General features: G+C 38.2%; 1 protein-coding gene across 4 annotated transcripts in view; it reads left to right on the top strand.

Moving 5' to 3' along the window:
• The window catches only part of pdxdc1 (pyridoxal-dependent decarboxylase domain containing 1), a 91617-nt gene that overhangs the window by 58374 nt on the left and 14478 nt on the right, over positions 1-18765 (top strand). For all 4 annotated transcript variants that reach the window (XM_041817417.1, XM_041817418.1, XM_041817419.1 and 1 more), the window contains 9 exons: positions 1437-1487; positions 7540-7600; positions 7945-8015; positions 8998-9103; positions 9217-9391; positions 10288-10406; positions 10487-10608; positions 13182-13274; positions 16112-16208. In XM_041817417.1, the coding sequence (XP_041673351.1) occupies positions 1437-1487; positions 7540-7600; positions 7945-8015; positions 8998-9103; positions 9217-9391; positions 10288-10406; positions 10487-10608; positions 13182-13274; positions 16112-16208 (895 nt within the window). The remainder of the gene's footprint in view (positions 1-1436; positions 1488-7539; positions 7601-7944; positions 8016-8997; positions 9104-9216; positions 9392-10287; positions 10407-10486; positions 10609-13181; positions 13275-16111; positions 16209-18765) is intronic.

The raw sequence follows: 18765 nt of genomic DNA, 5'->3' as shown, positions 1-18765 counted from the left end.
CAGACTACATGAATTCAGCCAGATTTTAGCCAGACTGCAACATCTCAGCTCATCATCAAAATTTGGGCCCAGTGTTGATTGTCAGGAATGACAAACGGTCTTGTGGTGTGACATAATTAACAACACACGATGACCTTGAGAAGCCTGCAATGGAAAGTGTGTTTTTATTTTTTTTTCTTAGTAATTAGTGGCAGTATTGAATCAAAAGCAACAAAATGAGTCAGTCAACAGACTGAAATTTGTATTATTAAATAGAGTAAAATACAATACTTGGGGTCCAAATGGTGTTGTCCAGTGCTGCAAAATAATGTACATAAATTTAATTTAACCATAGTAAAAAAAATTGCTCATAAATAGGAAAATTATGGTTAAAAATATGTTAAAATGCATAAATACTTGTAAAAGTATTTGTTGCCTGGCTAGACAGTTAAGTGGGGGCCTGTGTATTATTCTTTCTGGGGTCCCAAAATCCCTGGCTATGCCCCTTCCCACGACCAAGACTCAACAGGACTAGCATGTCAGAAGCATTTTCTCCTTATCTTTACATCATCACTTACAAGAATCCCTGCTTTTTCTCCCTCCAGGGAACTAATGTGTACATTTTATTTTATTTACATTATCACATGCATACCCTAAGTTCTATCTGAAGAAGAGCCAGTCCATATTGTCCTCTTAATACATCCATAATTTTTAACCATAATCCAACCCATAATTGTTTGTTATTTTCTCCTTTTATGGGACAAAGACAGCTTTAATCCCATAGAGCACTTCTGTTGTAGAGTGACTCACACTCATTGACCCGCCCCTTTACGACCTGTGAAGTCAACGCAGTCATGGAGAAGTGGTGACGTCAGCATATGATGAGTGGTCAGGATCACTCTTGTAGTGTGGCCAGTCTGTTGGCCAAGGCAGGGCAAGATTTTGTTTCCATAGTCTGACATGGTGATGTTGTGAACAACCAAAAAAATTGTGTAGTCTGAGCTGGCCTTAGGGCTTCAATGAACTAATGTCCACCATTCACATTAAATCTTAACTGGTGTCCTTTGCTTCCTGCCCCCATCTGACTTGTACATACCATGTGACAACAAACAACCTATACTGTAACTTTTTTTTTTTTTTTACATAGGATATACTGTATACTGACAGACTTTTACGGTATGAGGCTTGCCATCACAATGAGAGACGAAAGTTGCACCAAGATGGCTAGATGCATATAGTGTATGTACTTCTCTCTCTGTAAAAAGCAATGTGCTGTGTAATTCTGTAACACACATGCAAATGAGATTGTGATAGATCTACTCTACTCTCAACAGTGACTGGCAAAAATTAAAAATCTAGTTCCAGATCTTCATATTTGGAGGGCAATACTAATAATTATTATTTTTTGCTGGTTAATGTAAAATTAGTAATTTTATGCCTCTCTTTCTCCCTTCTAGAACCGTCAGCTCATACAGAAGCTCGAAAGTCTGGCCTCCATCCAAACATTGGTAGGTGATTTTTGAGTGTTTGTGGACAGTATAATGTAATGTGTACCTTGAGAGTTGATTGGCTGTAACTTCAGATATGTTTTGAGATTTTTGTCCAGAGATACATCAACAAGAAACAGAAAGAGGGACTAAGTAAAAAATGGCCAAATGCATGTGATGTTATTTAAAGAACGGAAAAACACTTTCGTTGGTGCTGTAAGTTTTTCTAAATTTATGACAAAATATCTCTATCTATCCTCATGTCTTATGCCCTTATGCAGTACAACTTACTTTTAACCTTTTGCTTCAGTAAAATAGAGCTATGCAGCTTTTTAAAAAAGTTCTTAAGTTATCTTTTTAGCACATTATCACTTAAATTTTGCCCGGTGTCATTTTCATTACTTACACATGGACTTTGTACCATGCTTTTCAATGCGGGAAGTGGGAAGGGGCATAGCCATGCTTTTTATGTTTAGCACTCATGACACCCAGCATCTTAGGTTTTTTTTTTTTTTTTTCAGACATTTTGGAGACAAAAACTAAAGTACTGACTTGTAGCAAAATATTCAGGGTTAGATTACCAAGCATAGGGCATTATGGGCACAGGCCCAGGAGCTCACACACACTCTGGGTCTCACACCCTGGGCCCAGAAAGTTGAGGAAAAAAGGTTGTTGTTTTGTTTTTTTCACACAGTGCTGAACCATGGGATAGAATCCTGCAAGGAACTGTTAATCCCCTACCTGCAGGATTTCTGACCATTACTACCAGTGTCCGCTGTGCATGTCATCCCCTCTTGCCCACACCCACAACATACAACCCGAATTCTGACCATTCAGAATAACAGACACTGTATTAAATTAAAGATATTATAATACTGTGTTCACTTGAGCACTACCCTCAACAATTAAGTTTTTCCACTATTTGAATGTAGTTTTCTAACTGAATGAAACAGGGAGGGGTACAAACATACTCATCATCTGTAATTGTTCTGAATAAATGTTAAGCAGCTTAAAGCCAAGACCAGCGATCTCCAAATGCCCACCCACAGGCCACTTTCAGCCCGCCAACAGGTGTCATCTGGCCCACGAGACATTTGGGAAAAAAGATGGAAATTTAAAAAAATACATTAATTTTATATTTTTACCCTCTTAGGTGTTTAAAATACAAATGTTCACTCATTTATCATGATCTTTATAATTATAGCAAGGAAAGGTCGTAATACTATGCAATAAATGAGTTAGATATGGTTGAACTCGCTTTAGAGCAGGGAGGAGCATCATTAAAAAGGCACACAGCAGACTGCTTCATCACCTCAGCTCTGCAAACATGCTGGCCAAAAAGAGGCTGATACAGACTGCATAATTTTTAGGACTGAAGGAGAAGTATTTATTGTCTAATTTAATATTGATTATTTTGTTGAAGATGAAGAATTTAACCACTGTGCACAGCTGCACAGACTCTAATTGAGTCCAGCCGTGCCTGTACCTCTGACTAGTCTTTTGCATCTCCGAATTTAACAAATGTCAGAGGTTTTTGCCTTGTAAAACCAAACTTCTATCCCCGTGGGGGATTAAAACAGCTGCTCTCAGGATAGCAAACACTTTCCCTGCGTAATAGTCCGTCAGCCCTAAGCGCAGACATCGTATCTCACTTTGGTGATTCAGTTCAATGTCAGCCTGATTTAGTCCCTCATTATAAAGAATCTATAATGCCAAACTAATACCAACTGCATTTATTTAAATACAATTTAATTTTATGTCAACAAGACGTGCAATTATGGTCTTGATCGTTAACATTTAAATGGGACAAAGTTTGTAAATCCTATATGTATTTGACTCCAGGTCTCGTCAAAATATGGTGAAAATTACTCTCATAACAATAAAATAAATTGTTTATATCTGAAAATGTATTCCTAACCTGGACACAGGCTGTCCTATGACATGAGAGGTCAGCATTTTTGGTCTTTGTGCAGCGCTCACAGACATAATTACGCATGGAGATGCACCACTTCATGAAGCGCGCAGGGAAGTCAAGGGGACTCAGAGAGAACGGACATGCATAAGAACTACTGTTGTGGCTCAGACATGTACTTATAAGTCAAGTTTTCACTCAGTAGGTGAGGATTTATAGCTCTTTAAGCAGTAAAAGCGCAGCAGTCAGGGAAACATCTCCTCCTCTCACTCTCTTTCTGGACTCTGCACTCATCCTAGGTCAGGTGAAATAATCTGGGGGTCAGATCAGATATTATGGACAACAGGTTTCCATTTTAAAGCCATAAACAGTCATGCTGAATGAATGTTTCTGATGAATATTCAAGTCTTGTAAATTTAGCATCAGTGGGTCTTAAAAATGTTAAAAATGCAAAAAAATTGCCACCTGATACAAGGACGGCATATTTATGACTGACCTGTTAAGATTAGTTGCAAATAAATCCTCTGTCTAGAGTGGCTAATTAATCCATACTCTATGTGTGTGTGTGTCTAGTGTGTATAGTGTGTATAGTGTGTATATATACATAGTCATGGACGAAAATATTGGCACCCCTGGAATTTTTCCAGAAAATACACCATTTCTCCCAGAAATTGTTGCAATTACAAATGTTTTTGGTATACACATGTTTATTGCCTTCATGAGCATTGGAATAACACAAAAAATCAGAAGAAAAAAGACAAAATTGACACAATTTTACACAAAACTAAAAAAAATGGGCCGGACAAAATTATTGGCACCCTTTTTTAAACTATGGGTAAATCATTTTATTTCAAGCATGTGATGCTCATTTAAACTCACCTGTGGCAGTAACAGGTGCTGGCGATATATAAATCACACCTGAAGCCAGTTAGAATTTATAAAAGTTGACTCAACCTTTGTGTTGTGTGCCTGTCTGTGTCACACCAAGCATGGAGAAGAGAAAGAGGAGCCGAGAATTGTCTGAGGACTTAGGAAGCAAAATTGTGGAAAAATGTGAACAATCTCAAGCTTTCAAGACCATCTCCAGAGATCTTGAAATTCTTTTGTCCACTGTGCGTAATATAATCAATAAGTTTATAACCCATGGCACTGTGGCTAATCTCCCTGGAAGTGGATAGAAGAGAAAAATTGACAAATGAATGCAATGCAGGATAGTTGGAATGGTGGACAAACATCCTCAGTCAACTTCCACACAAATTCAGGCTGTCCTGCAGACTCAGGGTGCAAAAGTGTCAGCTCGGACCATACGTCGTAATCTGAATGAGATGAAGCACTCGGCAGGAGACCGAGGAGAACCCCACTGCTGACAAAGAGACATAAAAAAGCCAGACTGGAGTTTACAAAAATGTACCTGAGTAAGCCTCAATCCTTCTGGGAGAACATTTTGTGGACAGATGTGACTAAGGTAGAGCTTTTTGGAAAAGGAAGTCATTCTACTGTTTACAGAAAATGGAATGAGGCCTACAAAGAAAAGAACACAGTACCTACAGTCAAACATGGTGGAGGTTCAAGGATGTTTTGGGGTTATTTTGCTGCCTCTGGCACTGGGTGCCTTAACTGTGTGCAAGAAATCATGAAATCTGAGACAATCAAAAAATTTTGGGCCAAAATGTAGGGTCTAGTGTCAGAAAGCTGGGTCTGCATCAGAGGTCATGGGTGTTCCAGCAGGACAATGACCCCAAACATACCTCAAAAAGCACCAAGAAATGGTTGGAGACAAATTGCTGGAGAGTTCTGAAGTTCTCTGAGACAATACAATTCCTGACTTGGCTAAAGCAGGTACACACATAAGGATTTTCTAAATCTTAAGAGATTTTTTATCTGAGACCCCACACATGAAGATAAAAAATCAGGCATTGAACAGTTTTGATCGTACTGTGTGTTGTGTGCTGTGATAATCTCAACACAGCACACCACACACCTCATGATTCTGTCCCACCACCGATCTAGAATCTCGTCCTCCAAGCCAGAAATCTCACGTGATCATACGTGATCCAACAAAAATGAAGAAGAAGAAACCTAGCAAAATCTGGAAAACAAAACACACATCATGGAAGAGAGCATACAAGAAGAGGAAATGATGGTGTTCTTGGGCTATTTTTAACAGAAAAATTACAAATTAAAAAAAAAAAAAGACTGTGGAGAAAATCCTGGAGACAGCGCAAACACGGACTTTATAGTCTACTGGGCGAGCTTGTTTTTATTTACGCCTGCTTCCTTGTTCCTCAGTCAGCTCGCTTCTTGATTGGCTACATTCCATTCCACGTCACAGTTCACGGAGTCATGACTCAGGAGTCGTCCGCTTTCGCCACCCACACCCTCAGACCACAGGATAATCTTATAGGATAATCTTATAAGACGTAAGATAATCAGGTGTTTGCTGTCCTTGGTCGGGAAGGGAGAAAATTGGGACAAAAACAGCCCGATCATCTTTATGTGTGTACCCCACTTTAGTCATTCACTGGTGTCTTGGCAGTTGTTCTGGGTCTTTAGAAACATCTCTCACTAGTTATCTTTCCAGGGTCTTTGAAATCTTTCTCTTCCCCCCTCTGCCAGGCTTGTTCTGGACTGTGTGGCTCACATTGAATTTCTTGATAATACCTCGATTCAGTTCTTGACACTTGGAAACACTGTGATAACTTTGTGTGTCTTGTATGTCAACAACTTAAGTGTTGATGCTTTGTGAGAATCAACAATTCTTTTTCCTCAATTTTAAACTGATATCTTTTGTTTTTGGCCTGGCCTGGCCCAGCCTGAGTGACAGCTGGCCTGGGTGACAGCTGAAACCCTTCCCTAGGCTTTTATACTGTGTGTAAACTGGGAAATAACCTTTGGTTTTATCAAGTCAAAACTGCAAGCTTTGAGCATTGCAAACTTAAAGCATGTTGCACAGCAGCAATTTGTGCTTAGGATTAGTAAAAAGTTCAGTTGTTGAAGGGAGTTAATAATATTGACCCTAGCCATTTTTGCCTTTTCTGAAAAAGTTTGTTATTGTGTGCAATAAGAAATATTTATGTCTTCAAAAGATGTAGTATGTTCAGAAATGCTGTTAAAAATTTCTTGCTTGTTAAAAAACTACTTGGAGAATCTTCGCCAAAAATGATAAATAGAAGCAACATTTAATCCTGATGTCTCTGTGATTATCTATATTGTCTTGTTCCTGGAGCATAGAGCAGGTGTTTTTGTCTCACCCAGGTGTGCCAAATATGTGTCCTTTGGGCTGTGTATTAGAACTTTTTAAAGGTTTTTCAACAAGGCTACTCCAAGACGTTCTGCCCAGGAGCCTCTTCATTCTTACTATGTGCCTGCCAACGAATATGAAAGACAGACATGGCACATCTGACTCTCAGTAACTGCTGGATTGAAGAGATAGGTTTGGTCTTTTGATAAAAAAAAGTGCAGGCTGTACTCACAGTAGTTAAGTTAGGGGTTTATAGCATTTTTTCATCAAATATGCTGTAGGTTTTTTGCAGGTGATGTGACATCATCTGCCCAGATGGGGGAAGGAAGAGATTTCTGGATAGAGAAGTGCAGTCAAATTGCCAAAGTTTTGTGCTTGCCAACTGGTCAACTTGTGATAAAAAGCGATCTTAAGCTTCTTTTGGGTACCAAAAGAAATGATACATTCAGGAAAATAAAAATAATGATAATAACAATAACGATAATAATAATATACTATCTATCTATCTATCTATCTGTCTGTCTGTCTGTCTGTCTGTTTGTCTGTCTGTCTCTATCTTTCTATCTACCCGATAATTTGGCTCTGCTCAGGAATTAGAGCTGGTTGGCTCTCATTACTGCAAATATCTTATCAGCCAATCGCATGACAGCAACCAGTATCTGTAGGCATGTAGAAATGACCAGGATGATCTGCTGAAGTTCAAACCAAGCATAAGAATGGGGAATAGAGTTTATCTAAATGACTTTAGCATACTGCCATGCCAACTGCCATATTACCTAAATAGGCTGATTTTAGTTGAGCTTGTGCACCTATTTACATGGTTTTGACAACATGGCTTTAGTGGAAATCATCTATTGCACACCTGCACCAGCATGTCATAATGTAGATCACTTATTAAATCACTTTGTTTTCTCCAACAGATGGAGGATGAACTGAGCTCTCCCGTGGTTCTTTTCAAGTTTTCACAGGAATCAACTTCAAGTAGGGATCACACTCCCTGGAACCATAGACATAAGCAAGATGTTATTCAGAAAGCAATCTTTCAGAAATAGTCGAATATAATGCACTTCTAACTGGAAAGCTTCCACAAGTAATCAAGTCTACTTTTAATTACTAATCATTTTGCTTAATACAATTAAAATGGGTCAGAAAGAGTTAGAATATAAAAACAGGAATAGGATAAAAACAGGTACCTACCTGCCCAAAACAGCTAGTAGGAAAAACATTCAGTAACTGTTAAGAGTAATAACGTAACTTTTCTCTTATAAAATCCTAGTATTAAGTTCTAAAATTATTTTGTTAACTCTTTTCCCCTCTGATGTTAGCATCCAATGGGCATTCAGTGGAAGGTTTCAGCACTTCAGAGAAAGAGTTGCTTGATTCTTTCAACAGATGGGTGAGTATACTGGAATGCTTCTAGGTAAATGCTTCTTTAAGGTGGCAGAAAAAGTTGACCATTTGACAGTTTGCTTTTAAAAATTAATTGGCGTAGTGGAATCTGGTTACATTTTAAAATGAGGCCACTCCACTTGTGTAGATGTGTGTATGGGTGTGTTTTGCCATTTGGCATGTAGACCTCTCTGATTTGCAATTTTACAGATTTGGGATGAACAAACAGTACTAGCACCCCATGAACACTGGGCTTCCCTGTCAACTGCACCATTACCAAAAATGTTGTTTCCTTTCTTTTACTATCTCTTCAGACATTGTAGTGACATACTAACTGCATGGTCATTCAGGCTTTGTCCCTTTTACACAGATCAATGAGGCAAAATAGATTTAAGCGATCAATTCAACATTTTTCTTTTGTGTATGAAAGCTGTCCCTCTTTTATAAACTTGAAATAAAAGAAAATTCTGTACTAATACTAAGCTAAGCTGGAGAAACAGGCTAGTTTGATAGTCATTCTACTATCAAACTAGACCAGCTGCCAAATCTTGTGACCAAAAAGTATAAGCTGATACTACATCAATGTGTATTTCAACCATATTATCAGGATTATCACAGTTCAACAGTCTTTCTTTGTCATTGTGTGTTGTATTTTAAAGTGAGGTTATGTAGAGGGACATGTAGCTGGAATTATAGGGAGAAAAACAAACACTAATGCTATTAAGTATTTCTTTAAAAGGAAAAAATTATTATAATGTTAGACTCTGCTTCTTTGCACACCAGCTTGGATATGCTGAAAACATTTCTGTCAGTGTTTTCAAAAGCACAGATTACTCAGTGTACTTGGTGTATTAGGGTGTTTAACTTGACATCCTAAGAGAAAAGGACGTGTGACCCACACCAAACACATAATGGCTTATATGATATGAGCACCTGTCCAACCACAGAGTTAAAGCACTGGTATTCCTTTGACGTTTTTTTGGATGTAGCTTGGTGAACAGCTGCTCCAGCAGGTTCCCCTCAGTGGTGTAGATGTTGTGGAGCTTGGAGACGGGGGTACATACGTGAGCTTTAGTCCCCTCCAGACTGCTGCAGGTATGATAAACAAAAAAAATTGTCTCCCATGTTTTTGTTTTGTTATGTCTTAGATATTTTCAGAAATGGTTGAAACATAACAAAACATTAATAGCTTTGTCCTTCGTTTTAAGTACTGGGGACTCAGCAGGAGGACGTTGAAAGCCTGGTGGCAAAGCTGTCTGAGCTGCTGCCATTGATAAGTTCTACAATATCCCTCAGAGAAGACTTCAGAGAGGAAATCCAACGACACTCACCAATGCTCAAGTACATTGAAGATCTCACTTGGCCTGGCCTGGGTGCTGTCCGGTAAGAACAGATTAAATTTGAAGACCTGCTATCATGCAGACAAATCCTAACATGATCTTGTGGCTGCCACAATAACTGCAGGGGAATGTCAGTACTTGCTGCTGTCAGCTGACTGTGGCAGCAGTGAATGTTCATTTCTTCAGTTAACTTTCATTCAAATATGCAATGTTGAAGGGCATAGCTGCAAAAGTAATGATTAAGAGTAACTGAATCAATGCTAACTTTTGTCTACATTTTTTACCTCATGTTTTGCTCTAAAATGTCATTAAAACAGCAGCAACTATATGCTGCCAACAGTACATAAAATTGAAAGTCCTACATTCTAATGCCGGAACCACTTACACAGTTCTTAAGAGAGTCACTGTGTGAGTTGTCAACTAACAATAGGCTTTTTCTTGCCATAAAAATCATCATAAAAATTTCTGTCAGTGCTTCAATGTTTTATAAAATGATATATTATCATGAAGTGGTTATAGAGCAAATCACAGTACATTAGTAGATAGAGTGAGTGATCAAGAGCTATGCATATAAAAACAATTTACAATTAATTTTATATGGATTAACCTCCGTTCATGGAATAATATTGAAGAATAGCAGTAATGCATAGGTAGTTGCTTAGTTAAGAATTAACAAGTGACAGATACCAGAACCATCCTTCAGGACAATCAGTTGATTTTGGTGAGGTAAGCCACACACTTTGAGAGAGGCAAAGAACCTGTTGAGAAATATTTCCTCAGTAAGGGTAGCATGCCCTAGTAAAAAAAGACAGTGACACACAGTGACAACCTTTAGATAAATCATTGTGAGTGAGGGCCATGTGGTTGATTGGTTATTTATATTTCCTAACTTTCAGTAGTGGGCAGATATGGGACTCTTTAAAAATGTGTAACATTCAGGTATGAGCCTCAGATTGAAGGAGTGGACGAAAGCAAGGAAAAGCAGGAGATGGAGAAAATAAATACTGAGCTGCTGAAGAAACTACAAGACCTTGACACTGACATTGTTTTCTCAACTGGTAAGAGCTCTCTGCATCAGATGTCTTTGAGAAAGTACTCCACTGTGTTTGGTATTACAGTGTTTTTCCTCTCCCAATAGGGCCAGAGTTCAGAAAAGAGAATTTCTGTGTCTTTATTGGCATGGTCACTGATGACATCAATCTTGAAGAGCTGGTGGATATAATTGCTGCCATGGGGAGGGACATCGAGGACAGTGGAAGGGTAAATAGTCTTTTAAAAAGGAACACTCAGACATGTTGGCATAATGGAAGACTGATTTCTATTCTATGTATTTTGTACAAAAACAGTAGATTACATTTTGCAAAAATTTAACTGGGTGGCCACCATTGTCAAATGGACTGTATGACTGATTCATAGACAAATAAACACAGTGCAACATTGTCTACCTGTAATAGTCCTCAAGAACATGAAAAATTGTGTGAATGTTAAAGACACGCCACAAAAGGTTACAAACACTAGGCTACAAATGGGATACTGCAAACGTTATCAACTACATTTCTACAAGGACCCGCATTTTTCTTGAAAGTTGGGCTGGATTTTCAAATAGTGAAATTAAATTAATACTTTATTCTTATAAAAAATAAAATTGTTTTCATATTTCTGTTGTCCTCCAGAACACTAAGGCTTTGGCAAGAACATTTACCACGGCCTACACTGCAGCTAGCCACTAGTAGGCAGTTAAGATATTTTGCCCAGATTTATCTAGGGCTGTCATGTTGTCCATCACTGGTTTTTGCACTCATATGCCGTGTGATGAAGATTTGATTTTTAGGTTTAATTTTCAGACAGTAAAAATATCATTCTGAAAAAGCTCCAAGAGAAGGTTGACACAGAAATCTGCAACTGTACTTAAAATGGACTGATAAGTATACAAGCTGATGTGCTGCTTTGTTTTGACAAGATTGTTGTGTTGGAGGTCATTTAGACCTTAACAGGAACAAAAAGTTAAAGTTATGTATAATAAATCACGGAATCATCAACAGAAGCTGAAGCAGGGCTTTTTAGTAAGAACAAAATGCGTTGACCTATTTTTAGGGCTCTGTCAATGACACAAAAAGAATTGATGTTGATTTTTGACAGCAGTGCATCACCATTTGCCCTGTGGGACATGGGGCTTTTTAAATACAAGAAGCAGGGGCTGTAACTTAAGGAAAACAGGTTGGGAACCACTAGTCTGTACAGTAATGTAGCCATCTTCCTACTAGCTGTTGTAAATGTTCTGAATGTCTATTGCATTTTTGTCATAATGCTCTTACAACTGATCTATACAACTACTGCGGTAGTTTCAGTAGCATTTCTTGGGAACAGCATGGTTCAGCCTATTTTGATCTAGAAAATGGGGATAAATTTGTCCAGAGACTGTATCAGGTTGTACTGACAAATTACCAAAGTAATGATATTCAGCACAAGAGTGTGGGCGTTAACCCGCAAAAGGATCAAAGGCCTGCGGTGCTACCCCGCTTACGTTAGTCACATTCTGCCTACCAACTACGTGGGATGTTGTTTTACTGTTGCCGTGGGACTTCAGATTAGTCAGCTAAATTCTGTTATGATTTCTGTTTGATCAAATGGATGAATGAAAAAAGATCTGAAATGATATGCCTAGGAGCATCTGGTGTACCAGCCATCTTTCTTTCTGAAAACTTATTAAAAGAGCAATTCTTTTCTCTTATCTAGTAGATATGCATTTTTGTTTGATGTGCCCAAGCTGAAAGTGAGCAACTTTCCTTCAAAGGAAAGACACTCAATACACTTAACCCATCCATGGTGTGTAATAAGTGGATGCATGATGAAAGTGTTTTTGAGGGGAGACCCTCTTAATAATTAGAATCATCTCAACACCTGCTAAAATATGTCATGACTAATATCCGTTAACAGTTTATTGATTGAATAGAGACTTTAAAATTGCCAGAATTAATCAAAGTCATTTATGACCAAAAAAACTCTTTTTCCTATACCATTTGTTTTCATAATCAGAACATTGAATCAGCTAATTGAATCCTGGTCTGGTGTAGAAATCTCACACACCTTTCATTTTTGCTGCACAAAAAGCGGTAATTCTTTTATGTTCAGATCTTCAATAAGGTCTTTGAAAAGGTTTTGATGGTTAAAAGTGTATTTGGCTTCTAAAGCCAAATATCATTGTAAATTTTACTTTTCAAATCCCCTCCTCCCAGTTATCATTTCTTTTTGTTCCTATAACACAAACGTATACAGGCACACCAAAAACACATGCACACATTTACATAGCCCTTTAACACCCTCTACTCTATGCTGATAGACTCTGGTTGTTTCTGTTTTATAAACAATACAAATATAACAACAATAACAATAACAATAATAATGACAGTTACTCAAAGCCCCTGGCACACACGTGCATTGTGGTTTATGGCTCAAGTTTATGTATGATAATCAAATATTATTTACAATTAAACACATGCTTCTTTGACCTTTACATCATTGAATCTCGGACATATTATGCCAAGAAATTAACAAAATATATAGCTGTGGACTTAATTAAAAGCAGTATGGTTGAAAGAAGCAGCCAACATGCAGTCTGGCTGAATACCATAATAGCATGAGCTGAAGCCATGCCCCAGCTGTCATATAGCCAACATGCAGCCTATCTGAAACTGACCAAAGAGTCATGGGAGTTTGTTTGTTTTTTTTTTAATATTCAGGGATTTGTTGGCCAAGTGCTTAGATCATTTCAATAAGTGCCCTCCCTATTTTATGAAGAAATCTTTTTTAAAAAGTGATTCTTCTCTGTGTAGCTGTTGGAGAACATGACAGAGGTGGTGAGGAAAGGCATCCTAGAGGCAGAGCTGCAGCTGCAGAAGGCTAATGAGGAGAAACTCATGGAAGAGGTAGGTGTGTTTATGTTGTTATACTTCAGTACTTTAGAAATGGCAAAGATTATACACTGTGTTCCAAATTATTATGCAAATGATATTTTTCTTTTATTTTCCTAAATATTAATGCAAATGACAGAATATTTTACAAGTCATCAGCTGTTAGAGCATAATTCAAATGTTTTTGAACAAATTTCACAATGATAACAATTATTAAAAAAAAAAAAAAAAAAAACTCAAAATGCACTGTTCCACATTATTAGGCAGGCCACAGGTTTCAAGCAATATGGGAAAGAAAGAGGATCTCTCTGCTGCTGAAAAGTGTCTTTCCTTGGACAAGGAATGAAAACATTAGATATTTCATGAAAAAAATTAAGCATGATCATCGTACTATGAAGAAATTTGTGGCTGATTCAGAGCACAGACGGGTTTATGCAGATAAAGGCATAATGAGGAAGGTTTCTGCCAGACAAATTCATGGGATTAAGAGAGCAGCTGCTAAAATGCCATTACAAAGCAGCAAACAGCTGCCATTACAAAGCTGCTGGTGCCTCTGGAGTCCCACCAACTTCAAGGTGTAGGATCCTCCAGAGGCTTGCAGTTGTGTATAAACCTACAATTCATGCTGCCCTTTCCAATGCTCACAAGCAGAAACGGTTGCAGTGGGCCCAGAAATACATGAAGTCTCATTTTCAAACAGTCTTGTTGGCTGATGAGTGCGATGCAACCCAACATGTCCCAACAAGGCTGCGTCATCAGCAAGGAGGTGGCGGAGTCATGTTCTGGGCCAGATTCATGAGGAGAGAGCTGGAAGGCCCCTTTAGGGTCCCTGAAGGTGTGAAAATGTTCTCTGCAAAGTAGAGTTTCTGACTGACCACTTTCTTCCATGGTACAAAAAGAAGAACTGTGCCTTCTGTAGCAAAATGATCTTCATGCATGACAATGCACCATCTCATGCTGCAAAGAATACCCCTGTGTCACTGGCTGCTATGGGTATTAAAGGAGAGAAACTCATGGTGTGGCCCCCATCCTCCCCTGACCTCAACCCTGTTAAGAAACTTTGGAGCATCCTCAAGCTAAAGATCTATGAGGGTGGGAGGCAGTTCACATCAAAACTGCACCTCTGGGAGGATATTCTGACATCCTGCATAGAAATTCCAACAGAAACTCTCCAAAAACTCAAAAGTTCACCCACATTCCAACAGTTGCAGGAGAAATTTCATTTACACAATAAGAGACTTTTTCAAATATTTACAAATACGTAGTTTTGTTAAGAGAACATTTCCTTTCCCCGTCAGCCCCCTGAATCCATCATGGAAACATTGCTCCAGTCCAACCAATTAAAAAAAGGATGTATATCCAAAATATATGACTCTTGGTTTCAAATAGACTGTACAACTGCACTGGATCATCTAAGAGAAGCCTGGCAGGACTTCTGCAATTTAAAATACTACACAGACTGCACTTGTCCAAACTGAAACTCTCCAAAATGTTTTCTTCAGTGAGTCCATCTTGTGACAGGTGCAGATAAGGTCCAGCTTCATTAGCACATATGTTCTGGGGTTGCCCACGAATTGTTAATTATTGGAATAAGATATTTCAAACTCTATCTGAGGTTTCACAGAAACAGATCTCGCCTGATCCAGTGCTAGCACTGTTTGGAGTGAAACCTACTACAGTACTACTCTCAAGTAACAAAAACAATATGATTTGGTATGTGACACTGTAGCAAGATGACTAATCTTCTTAGATTGGAAACAGAGGAAACCTCCAACCCATGCAGCTTTATTAAATGATGTAATCTATATGGCAACCTTTTATGGATTAACAAGACAACAACAAGACAAACCCATGAAGGAGAGAATGACTGAAAGAAGTAATTTAACATGACTCAGTTTTATTTTGTTCCATTTCTTTTTAATGCTAATTTTCAAAAAATTTTATTTATTTATTTTTGATGATGATTTGTTTTTTGATTTTTGATTTTTTCTTCTTCTCCCAGAGTGTTAGAATGTGTGAAACTATGCATATTTTTATCATTTTCTGTATTGTTTTGAAAACACAAAACAAACCAATAAAAAGAAGTAAAAAAAAAATTTAAAAAAACTTACAAGTTCAATGGATGCAAGAGTTGTGAAGGTGATGTCAAAGAAGGGGTCCTATGTTAATATGATACTTGGCCTGTGAAGATGTTTTGATGGAAATAGCTTTTGATTTCAGTAAATGTGACCTCCTAATGCTGCAAATTCAACCATTTTCAGTTTTTTACAGCCTATAAAACATTTCAAAACTTTGTTTTGCAAAATAATGTGGAACGGTGCATTTTAAGGTTTTATTTAAAAAAATATATCATTATGAAGTTTTTCAAAAACATTTGAATTATGCTGTAACAGCTGATGACTTGTTAAATATTCTGTCATTTGCATTAATATTTAGGAAAAAATGAGAAAAAAATATAATTTGCATAATAATTTGGAGCCAATCACCAAATGGGAGACTGTGGCTCAGTAGGTAGTCAGTCGTCTCACAACTGAAAGGTCATTGGTTCAGTCCCAAGTTCCTATAGTCACAAATCGATGTTTCAATATAATCTAAATTTGCTCTCATGCGTCAGTGGTGTGTGTATGGATGCAAATGAATGTGATGAGCTTTGAGAAGTCAGACAAGAAAAGGACTGTTCACGCTCAAGTTCTTTCACCATAAATAAAATCTTGTTGCTTTATCATCAACCCCCCACCCCCACCCCCCACTCCAGCTGTATCATTGAGTATGGTTTGAGTGTGCATGAATGAATAAATATCAGTGTACAAATCAAATCCATGACTAATTTATTTTGTCTTCTTGTGATATAGGGAATGATAAGGCAGCTTCCTTTGGTTGGCTCTGTGTTAAACTGGTTTGCTCCAGTTGAAAGTTCCATAAAGGGAAGGACCTTCAATCTGGCTGCAGGTATTGTCTGTAACTGCATGGTAAAAGTAGGGTCTGTTTAAATATTAATAGAAAGGGCTAACCTGGCGTTTTACTCTGACTGGGCCAGCATAATTTGTCTTCTTTTAATGAAGAAATGTTGTCAAGTTCTGATAAAACTGGCACTTTAGCAGCATCCATGCTAATCTCTTCCCCCATAACTGCACCAGCTCTTGCTGCTGCTTGTTTACATCACGCTTGCTGCACCTGAAAGTCCTGCCCCTGTTGCTGATTGGTCCTGTCACTTTCTAACCTGGCCCAAACGGTTCAGATGGGAGTTCTGCAAGATAGATTCGCCAGTAAAAAACAAGGAAACAGGCGTATCCATCTGCTTTGCAAGGTTACCCTACTTTGACTTTGTTGTAGATTCATGAAATTTTGTGTGCAGGTGCGGCTTGGGGAGCTCTACAAAAAAAACTCTTGGGCCTACACTCTATCTCAAACAGGAAATCTGTCATTTTGAATAAATAAGGGCTTTTTTGGCCTTTTCCCGGGGTCATATCTGGATCAACTTCTCTGAAGGATTTAATCTGATTGACTTGCATTTCGGCACAGAACTAGATGAGACATCGTTGATGAAAAGTTGTTTAGGACTTTCTCATCAGTCGAAAGGTGTGGCCATGGCAAGCCCTCAAATTTGCATATTTTTGGGATAAACAGAAAGTAGTTTATAACTCAGTTGTGCATTGTCCAGTTGGACTCATATTGCTCAGGAATATTGATGGTCATGGCCTGCACCCATTCATTTGGTCGATTTCCTATACATCAAAGCACCACATAGTGGTGACAGGAAAGTTAACGTTAAGGTTTATGGTGCAAACTACAGATTGAAGACCATCCAAGATATCCACTTCAAATTTGTGTCATGAAAGACTAAAGAAGTGGATTGAGCTCTGTGCAAAAAAACATGACTTTTCATCAGAGGGAGTGGACTCGGCGGGTCAACAAAGTCAAAAGTCAGCATTTTGTCTCACCAAAAATTTTTAAACAACTCTGGTATACATGGTCATATATGAGACAAATTTCCTGTGCTTGATAACAGTCCAGGCCAGAACACATCCACACTTGAAATTTTGATAAACTGCTCAGCGCCACCCTCTGGCAAAAGAAAGTCACTACTCCTGATTTTCATATTGCAGTGCCTACATGGTAGGTCAAATCATTCTGAAATTTACTCAGGCAGTTTCCCAAGGAGTTGGCTTTACACATATACAATGGTCAAACGTCTACGTTAAAGGGCGTGGTCATGGAGACTTTTTTGTTCATCATGAAACAGGAATTGGCTTTTTCAAATGGTTTTAAGACATGTAGAGCAATGAAACTTGACATAAAAAATCTCATTAGCATGCTGAGATGATTGATATTAATTTTGTCGGTAGGTGTGATGTATTTGATCAATGGCACCCCCTATAACATTTCAAAAATTCAGCCCCCCTCCCGCAGGTTTAACCTAGGATTTCAAACATTTGTGGGCAGATGTGTCATGTTAGGACACACAAAAAATCCTCTTGGACCGATATCGTAAGCCAAACATGAAGCCAGCCATTTTTTATTTTTTGGTAAAACGAGGCATATTTTAGGGATCTTACTTGAACGAATTCTTCCGAGGGTGTTCATCCAAACAACTTGACCTTTGGTGAGGAGCAAGAAGAGATGTCTTATGTCAAAAATTGTTCTCAATGTTCTCATTAGTCGAAAGGTGTGATCATGTCAGCCCCTCAAATTTACATGCTTCATCATGTGATAAAGGTGGCTGGTGCTCACTAAAAACAATTCTATTTATTACAAGATTTGCCAAATCCTGCTTGAATAGGCCCAGGCACATCCCTCAAGGTTGGTATTACTTAAATTTGAAGGTCAAGAGTCCTTATCTAAAACAGCGTGGCCATGAGAAATTTTCATTTGCCATGTAACGATGCTTACAAAACTTGTACAGCCATGAAACTTGGTATACAAATACCCGTAGCAAAAAGAGATGATTGATAGGATGATTTTTGGCTTAGTGGGGCCCGCTACAATTTTTTGAAAATTCAGCCCTTGCAGCAGGTTTAGCCTAGGGTTTTGAAAATTGTTGAGCTTATACATCATTTCAAGATCTACAAAAGCCTAAAAGCCTCTTGGACCCATGCCGTAAAACAAACAGGAAGTTGGCCATTTTGAGTTTTGTGGTCAAAAAGCAGTATGTTGCAGACATCACAGTTTTTAAAATTCCTCTTGGGAAGTTCATCCAAACACCGTCATGTTAAGTATATTGTAAGACGACATGCCATAGTTGAAAATTTCTTTGGAATTCTTTCATTACTCAAAGGGGGGTGGCTATGGTGAATTTTTCTTCGCCATGAAGTAGAATTATCCACAGCTTAGAAAACTTGTAGAGTCTTGAAACCTTGCACAAAAATTCACAGTGGGAATCTGAGATGACTGCCCTTTGTATTTTGGGTGGGTGTGCTTTTTTGGCTGAGAAGCATCCCCTAAATTTAAAAAAAATATAAAAAATCACCCCCCGGAGCACATGTTACCTAGGCCTTTGAAAATGCTT

This window comes from Cheilinus undulatus, linkage group 21, assembly GCF_018320785.1.
Source record: "Cheilinus undulatus linkage group 21, ASM1832078v1, whole genome shotgun sequence".
NCBI classification, from domain to species: Eukaryota; Metazoa; Chordata; class Actinopteri; order Labriformes; family Labridae; genus Cheilinus; species Cheilinus undulatus.
This window is presented reverse-complemented; position numbering and strand designations above follow the sequence as displayed.